A 9,099-nucleotide genomic window follows, 5' to 3' on the forward strand; every position below is an offset into this window, starting at 1 on the left:
AAAGATAGTGGCTCTCTATGAATTGGGCCAGTCTGGTCGACATAGCGAGATCTAAGCCAACCAAGACTGAACAATTGAGACCCTGTCTCAAAAAAGAAAAAAAGTTATAGAGTAAGTTCACTATAATTGTATTTATACTATTAGAGAAAGAACAACTTTTGTTTCAAAGTTTTTCTTTTTTGTTTCTTGGTATGGCTTTGTGGAACTCAGCTGGGCTTGCTTGCAGTTCGTCTAAAGGAGCACTGCAGATCGGTTCCTTCTGTCTCCCACTATGTTAAAACAAAAAAGGAGCTGGTTCTGTCCTCATAGCCAAGGTAGAGACACAAGAGGAAGTCTCCTTTGAGTAAGAGTTCACTGTGTCACTCACTGTTACACTACACTGGCCAGAGCATGGCACCTGGCAAAGTTCTGTTTGTACAGAAGTCTGTCTCCTCCCCCCTCCCCGGTCCCCCTCCCCCCCCCCCCCCCGTGCTTTATAAATCAGATGACTGTATCTGTGTTCCTGTTCTGTATTCATTGATCTATTTTTTTTTTTCCCAGTTCCTCATTGTTCTCTAACACACAACACCCAATGTTAGGAATCAAACCCAGGGCTTCATTCATGATCCATACCTAGCACATTTACTTATATTATTAGTCACCAGAAAGGCTATACTAAAATGTCCAACTAGAGTCAGGAATGTGTCTCTTTTCCCTTTAATCTCTCAGTATGTGTTTGCTTGCTGCAGCACTTTCTTCCTCCCGACTTCTGTGTTTATAAGTCCCAGTCTCACTTTTTTGGCCTGGTCAGTTTTAAACTCCTAGACACAGGTAATAAATATTCTTTTCTCATTGTCTAGACCACACCCAGCTTGCTCTGTGTATCTTATGTCCCCCAGAGGTAAAATTACCGTATTTTTCTGAATAATTTATCTTATTTAAAATAGGTAAAATAAAATAGGTCTTCTTTATCATTGGTAGGTTAAGATCTCTACATGCCTATAGTTTTATTAAGTTAGTGATTATTTGACCTTTTTTTCCTTTGGTTGGTTGATTGAGGTAGGGGCTTGCTAGTTATCCCGGGTTGATTTGATTTGCAACTTTCAGGCTGGCCTTCAATATTGCTTTAGCCACCCTTTTGCTAGGAATACAGGCTTGTACCACTATGCCCAGTTAGGGGTTGTGTTTATTTTGGGAGGGGGTTGTTTTGCTTTGTCTTTGTTTTAAGGGGTAGTTTTTGAAACAGCATCTTTCTTTCCTTCCTTCCTTCCTTCCTTCCTTCCTTCCTTCCTTCCTTCCTTTCTTCCTTTTTCCCTCCCTTCTTCTCTCCCTCCCTCATTCCTAATATATGTATATCTGTCTGTCTGTCTGTCTGTCTATCTATCTATCTATCTATCTATCTATCTATCTAGTTATCTTTTGTGATCGGGTGCTTGGGTAGGGAGTACACAAGTACCATGTGCTTGTGTAGGTGGGGGTGTCAGAATAACTTTTGAGAATCTATTCTTTTTCCATAATTTGAGTCCTGGAGATCTAACTCAGGTTGTCAGAGTTGGTGGCACACGCTTTTACACAATTATAGCCTTTGAAATTTGCATTTTTTTCTTTAAGGTATGAGGTTGAGTTGGTTGGTTTTTTTGTTTTGTGTTTGTTTGTTTGTTTGTTTGTTTGTTTGTTTAGAGCAGTATTCTATCACTGAACTCTTCTGTTTTTGCTTTGTGTTAACTTTGGGACAGTTCTCATCAAGTTGCCAGGCAGGCTTTGAACTTCAATCCTCCCAGCTCAGCCTCCCCAGCAACTAGAATTACAAAACTGTGTCACCAGGCTCAGCTTAGATTTACATTTATTTATTATTTCTCTCGTCTTTTCCACAGTTTCTGTTTGTTCATTTGTCTTTGAGATAGGATCTAGTGTATCCCAGGTTTAGGAATTAGAGGCAGTTTAATCCCAGCACTTGGGAGGCAGAGGCAGGTGGATTTCTGAGTTCGAGGCCAGCCTGGTCTACAGAGTGAGTTCCAGGGCAGCCAGAGCTACACAGAAAAACCCTGTCTCAAAAAACCAAAAAAAAAAAAAAAAAAAAAAAAAAGGAATTAGAGGCAGGAGAATCAGAAGCTGAAAGACATTCTTAGCTGCATTGCAAGTTTGAGACCAGCAACATGAAATTCTGTCTTGAAAAACCTAGATTTTTTTTTTTTTCTATCATGTTGGAGGTGTATCTCAATGCTTGAACAAAACCTTGGGTTTAATCTCCATCAGTTGGTACACAAAGAGCCCAGACCGCAGTGATAGAACCAGAAGTAACTGTGGTCTGAGTCTCAATATGTTCAAATATTAACCTACTTGGTGTGTTTATGTTACTTCTTTGTGGAAGTACTTATGTGATTTGATAAATGCTTGCAAAATTTGTTCTAAAAGGACTCTGTTTCAATAAACACAAAACAGAAATTTAAAATGTTAAGAAAATATTTTTGAGGGCTGGGGATATAGCTCAATGGTAGAACACTTTCCCCCACCGCGGAAAAAAAAGAAAACGGGAAGGAGAAGAAAGGAGAATATTGTGGCATCATTTCTATTTTAGAATATTTGTTGGACCAGCAAGATGGCTGCACAAGCCTGGAAGACTGAGTTGGATTCCACAGTGAAGGTGGATGGAGAGGCCCATCCACACACAGGCGGGATGCAGAGGCCCATCCACACACAGGCGGGATGCAGAGGCCCATCCACACACAGGCGGGATGCAGAGGCCCATCCACACACAGGCGGGATGCAGAGGCCCATCCACACACAGGCGGGATGCAGAGGCCCATCCACACACAGGCGGGATAATAAACTAACAAGTATTTTAGCTAGTAATAAAATAATGATATTCTATAAAATGGCATCTTAATTTTGATCAGTGGTATGTGAAATCTCCTTAAACACACAAAGATGAACATAACTTTGAACATTCAAACTTTTGAGGTTCAAGATTGCAGTGATTATGGGCTGAAGATGTAGCTCAGTTGGTAGAGTGCACACACATACGTCAAATTTTAAAAACCTAGAAGTTGGACTCTGAGTAGTAGGAGTTCTTGGCTAGCATGAATGAGCCTCTGGGTTCATTCACAAAGGATAGCGAGCTTGGGATGTTGCTGTATAGCTCAGATGGTAAAGTACCTGCCTAGGATGCTAGCCCTGGGTTTGATCTCCAGCACCACATAAACTGGGTGAGCTATCACATACCTGTAAACTCAGCACTGGCCTGTGATCCCAGCACTCCTTTTAAAACAATAACAATAACTAGTTGTATCATATAAAAACTTTCTCTAGTCTCTTATTTTAGCAAATTGAAATAGCTATTCAAGTTGATGTTACCTTAAATTAGTTTAGATTTTTCACAAATTAATAGTTTGTGTTACTTTGCAGGGTGAGCCACATCAAAGACTTTATTGAAAAATACCAAGGATCTCAGAGAAGCCCTCCCTTTGCTCTGGCAACAGCTCTTCCTTTCCTCAGATTTCTGGATGAAACACTCACATTGGAAGAAGCAGATTTGCAGAATGCTGTAATCATTCAGAGACTCCAAAAAACTGCCGAGCCTTTTAGAAAACTCTGATAGTTTTTATTTTTGAGAGACTGAGGGAAATGATGGTTGGAAGTAGGTATGCAGAAGTGGGAGGCAGAAGTGTGACTAAACTTGTGGTTTGAGGGCTTCTTAATCCCTTATTGGGGGGGGGGGGGGGGCGGTCAATCACAAGCTAGGGGAGTGACATGGCTGTAAGCCAGAATGAGTGCACTTTTCTCAACAGGCTATTCAGAAAAAAAACCTTCTTTCAAATACTAGTTAGCCAATATGATATATTAAATAGCTGTATCATTAATCTTAATGTGGTCTAAATTACCAGAGAATTCAATTAGCTAAGTCAGCATCAGAATTCAAATATTATTTTCAAACAGCAGATATTTATATAAATGTTAGCTATCTCAGTTTTTAAATAGCAATACATTAAAATATTATACATGACATCTTAAAAGCATCAATGTGATTATTGCCTGTACTTCATCCTCAGAGCTTTTCAGTTTCTACTCTGTGACGGCAAGAGATACTCAAATATTCATTTGGCAACAGTATCCAAGATGTATACTCTTCTAGGGATAAAATTGTGTAGCTTAGTATAATCTCAATATTAATCTGTCTGCACAGTTTTCTATACCTTCTATATGTAATTTTATGGTTTGAGAATGTAGTTCAGTGGTAGAGAGGATTTGCCATGCATACATGAGACGCTAGGTTCAGTTGATTCCCAGTGCTACAAAATTTTTTAAAAAGTCCTTTAAATCTGTAATATAAAAGCACACACAAAAATATTCTTCAAAGCTGGGTGGTGGTGGAGCACACCTTTAATCCAGCACTTTGGAGGCAGAGGCAGGAGGATCTCCGAGTTCAAGGACAGCCTGTCCTACAGAGCTAACTAACTTCCAGGGTTACACAGAGAAACCCTGTCTAGAAAAGAAAACTCAAGGTTTTCAACTATTTACTCATTTAAAAATAACTTTGAAAGTTGCCTACCATGGTGCATGCCCTAGCTCTGGCTCACACCAAGCCTAGAGGGGAGGATCACTTGAGCCCAGGAGTTCAGGTCAGCCTACGCAACATAGCAAAACCCTGATAGTGACAACTTTCATACCCGGAGAGATGGCTCAGCAGTTAAGAGCACTGGCTGTCCTTGCTGTAGATCCAGATTCAGTTTCCAGCACGTACATGGCAGTGCACAGCCATCTGAAACTCCTGCTCCAAGATATCCAACTCCCTCTTCTGACCTCTGTAGGCACTGCACTCAAGTTATATGAAGACACATGCAGATAAAACATTATACATATAAATTTTTAAAAATTAAACTGATAATTTCCAAAGAATGGAAAGATTTATCGAGAAAGGTGACATTGTATTTCCTTTTCTCTAAAAATGTAATGTCTGACTTAATGAAGATAAGGATTCTCACCTGTTTCTACATTCACTGTGATGCAGTATCACGTAGCTTATAGTCTCTAGAAGACAACACTTCATTTGTGGGAATGAAAAAGAAACATGTAACTATATGACTAGGAAAGACAGTTTGACAAAGGGTCATTTGGGAGTTCTTCCCCAGGGGCCAATACCTGGCCAAACATGGGAGTTCACATTGATCATAAGCATTTGAGAGGCTGAGGCAGGAGGATTACCATGAGGTCAAGGCCAGCTTGAGCTACAGAATGAGAGTCTGTTAAAGCAAAACAAAGTCTGGTCCTGCCCCCCTGTCACAAGCATTGTGCTTCACTGTCTGAGATGGATGCCTGCTGTACTTGGGACCTTGAATGACTCTAGGGGTTTAGTGTAAATGAGGGAATTCTACATTAGGCCCGAGTCCACCCTGTATGATTCACCATGGACAGTGGATGGTTCCACCCAAGTAGTTTCCACACTTGAGCTTTGTCCTCTTCCCAAGTTTACTCAGGATGTCCCTCTTTAAGCCAAACGACTCCTGGCATAACCTGTGCCATTCCTCCCATCCACACATGAGGCAGGGCTGGGAAGTGTGAATGAGGTTTTAAGTTGGACTTGGGAATTACAAGAGGGAGCCTATGTGCATAACTAGATGTCCTTTATTTCAGCCCTTTCTTCTGCAGTCCTATTTTAAAGATGCTTTCTTCCCTAGCTCCCAGTCTTCCATATGCCAGACTTCCGTATTTTAGGTGGCAGTGTGGAATAGAGAATGAAGAAGAGCATCTTTATTTTGCCCTTTACCTAGGAAATCAGCAGGTGTATAGTAGAAAAACATGAAATATTTGTCGATAACATTTACACAACACTATCAGAGCCCTTTTTAGCAATATAAATAATTTCTTAATGAAAAGGGGGATAGTAAAATCAATGGTTTTATTTTTCAGATATAGGCAAAAACTTTTGATTGTTAATATGTTCAGGAATCTCTAAGGAAATGTAGGCCTATCCTGAGGCCTTTCTATTTACATAGTTATAATTGATAAATGGTTCTCTGTATTTTTATGAGGAGCTTCTCACAAGAATATTTCTTGTGTATCTACAAATAAAGCCTCCAGTCTCTAATTAACCGGAAGGTGCAGTGGGGTTTCTTGTGTGTCCATGCAGAGTGCACGCCAGGAAGATGCTCCACCGGGAAGAGCAGTCTTCAGCAGTGACTCGTTTCGTTTTAAAAAAAAACTGTGAAAATGTGAAAATGTTAGTGTAAATAATGTCCTCAAAGATTCCCTTAAAGATAATCATCTGATAAATCGTTTTACTTGAAAATTCAAAAGTTGTAAAGTTGGTAATGTATAGACTCCTTATTGTGGGTTGATTTTGAAAGAATAAAAGTGCCAAGGGAAGCAAAACTGAAAGGGAACACCTCAGAAGTAGATACAGTTTGACTCAAGTCATTGCTCCAGAATTGTCATAGTCCGTTGTCTGACCTTACAGATGAGTTAGACATTGAGATACATATCTGATTGTCCACATCATAATTTGCTAGTTAGATGACTATGCACTAAGCTAAAATAATTGTACTTTATCGTGACTCATTGAGTACACCTCATGATGTTTCTATTCATTGGCAATGGAGTACTATGTATTTATTTTAGTGCCTTAATATATTTTTGATGTATTTTGCTAACAGTAAAATGAACTGTCTCTTAAAGATAAACTGCTGTCCATTGAAAGGATCTGTTAAGTAATTTACACTTGTTATACAGTAGTTACGTGTGAATGCTTTTGTCATTTGACCATACAGTTGGAGAATCAATGATTATTTGATCCAGTGATTATTAGATGCCTTTTCCTTAACCAGTGTTGTTTTCATTTCATACACAGAAATATGAAAAAGTGATATTTTAGTAGCTGACAATGGTTGTTATTTATTCTTACGACCCAGCATGGAGACTTATTTAAAGTGTTTGCTCTCTTGTGCGTCTGTGCCACAGAGCAGACCTCTTCAGTGAAGAGGTGCTTGCTTGTCACACTGGGTCCTCAGTCAGGAGTGGCTTACTTATTACATTTATGTCTGCATCCTTGCCATGTGTTTCAAATTGTTTTGGTGCAGACAATTCATACTCATTATAGAAAATTATATAATACAGATATTCTAAAGATAATCTCAGTATGAATTGACTTGGGATCTAGATAGCTGTACTGCCAGCCACAGAAAAATACAATCAATGATTTTTTTTTTAAGGCGGGCACTGCCACACCCAGTATGATGTTCTTTTTTTTTTTTTTTAAGATTTATTTGTTTTATTTATATGGGTACACTATAGTTGTCTTCGGACACACCAAAAGAAGGCATTGGATCACATTAAAATGAGATTTTTTTCTCTGTTATTGTTATTTGTATATCCCAATACAAGTGCTTTATAACTTGTTCTCCACACTTGGGAGAACATGTTTGCCTTGTCACATGTTGTCATTATTTGCAGCACAGTTTTTCATTTCACTGTAGTGCAACTTGTGCTGTGTCCTAAGGAGCAGTTGTCTAATCTAATATGTACCTTAACCTCTTGTTGCCAGACTTATGGTCTCAGCCTGTGCCCCCAACAAACTAGGTGAAGCCACCCACCCTCCATGCACCAATTCAGAGTCAAATGAATAGTGAAAGGCGAGAAGGGAGATGCGTTCAGTGTGACCACTGTTGGGGTTCAGGAACTCGCCAAGCCATCTCAGTTAAGCAAGAATAGTTTATTGAATGCACACCTTAATACTGGACGTCCAGGACCGCAAACAGGACTGTGGGGCTTAACTGCAGTACTAGTCTGCACTCAGAGTAGACTTTTTATAGGTAAAACAGATTCTAATGTTTAAAGGACAAAGAAGGAAGTGGTTGGCTTACTAGGCAAAGTATTACCAGCTAACCTTTAAGCTGATTGGTCCTGAGTAAGGTAAGGGTGGATGGGTGATGATCAGAAGAATGTCAGGACATTGAGATAACAGAGCATGAGTATTATAACTTTTTGGCTTAATAGTAGCATTCTTCAGTGTAGGCCACAAAAACCGCATACGTACCTGCAGCACTCACATAGGCACGTATGAGCTTATACATCGGGTGCTGGAAGGGCTGCCCAGTGGTCAGCTCTGACTCAGGATATTTTAGACATAACATATTTATGACTCAAGATATTTAGACATAAGATATTTTAGTTCATACTGAATTATTTATGTAAAGCTTAGTGGAATTTCTTAAGATTAGCAAACTTCATCAAAATATACAGAACAAAACAGGGTATGTGGTTAGCACATCCCTGAACCAAGTCACTTCTCTGTGTCAATGACTGACAGACATGGATCAGAATGGCTAAAACTATTCTGGGGGGTCGTCGGGGTGGGGTGAGCACACCATAACAAGCACACTGAGGAGAGGAATCCAAAGATCCAGTGGCTTCCCAAGTCCATCTCCAAGAGAGTGTAACTCAGCAGTCCAGCAAAAGCTGACACACTGGAAATCTTTCTCTAAATTGGCTGCCCAGGGCCTTTTCTCCCAGGAAGAATTTTGGGGGTTTGTCTTTTAACTGGGGGCGGGGGTTGACTAATTGCTGGGGTCCATTGTTTTAGTAAGTCTGATAATACAAGGAAAGATAGTCACGCCATTTTCTTGTTAGATTTTTATACAGTGTGGTCCTTTGCCTTTTGAATATATTTCCTGGGATATCGTACCCACCACACTTCATTTTGCGGACCAGGACTTGGGCGCGCAGCTATAGGTGCAAGTTACCTATAGGAAAGCCTGGGGAATGTGTAGTTCGGGCTAGTTCGGGCTGAGAGCCCACTCTGCCATAATTTTAATCTGAACAAGTGAAGTGTATTGCTTCATTTAAAAAATAAGTTTATTTGCTAGCTTTTACGGGGGGGGGGGGGGTCGGTCGGGATGTCGCGGTTAGCTGAGGGTTTCTGTATACAAGTCTGACAAGAAACAAACAAAATCGTCCCTGAAGACTTGGCAGCTTTTTCCCAGGTGTTTGGCGATTGGCCACACTCCTCCTTAGGTCCTGGGTATCCCCACACTGCAGCCTCAGGTGGCACGCCTACCAGGGCTGGGGGGGGGGGGGGCGGGGGGACTGCGGGAGGCGCTGCCTGCACACGGGGACCACGCCCACTTT

General features: G+C 40.5%; 1 protein-coding gene across 2 annotated transcripts in view; it reads left to right on the forward strand.

Annotated features, from left to right (window-relative positions):
- The window catches only part of Ubxn2a (UBX domain protein 2A), a 28,038-nt gene extending 21,382 nt beyond the window's left edge, over window positions 1-6,656 (forward strand). For both annotated transcript variants that reach the window (XM_076942140.1, XM_034514070.2), the window contains one exon: window positions 3,385-6,656. In XM_076942140.1, coding sequence (XP_076798255.1) covers window positions 3,385-3,574 — 190 coding nt within the window. In that variant the 3' untranslated portion in view covers window positions 3,575-6,656. The remainder of the gene's footprint in view (window positions 1-3,384) is intronic.
- Window positions 6,657-9,099: the final 2,443 nt, after the last annotated feature.

The sequence above is a fragment of the Arvicanthis niloticus genome, chromosome 11 (assembly GCF_011762505.2).
Source record: "Arvicanthis niloticus isolate mArvNil1 chromosome 11, mArvNil1.pat.X, whole genome shotgun sequence".
In the NCBI taxonomy this organism is placed as follows: domain Eukaryota; kingdom Metazoa; phylum Chordata; class Mammalia; order Rodentia; family Muridae; genus Arvicanthis; species Arvicanthis niloticus.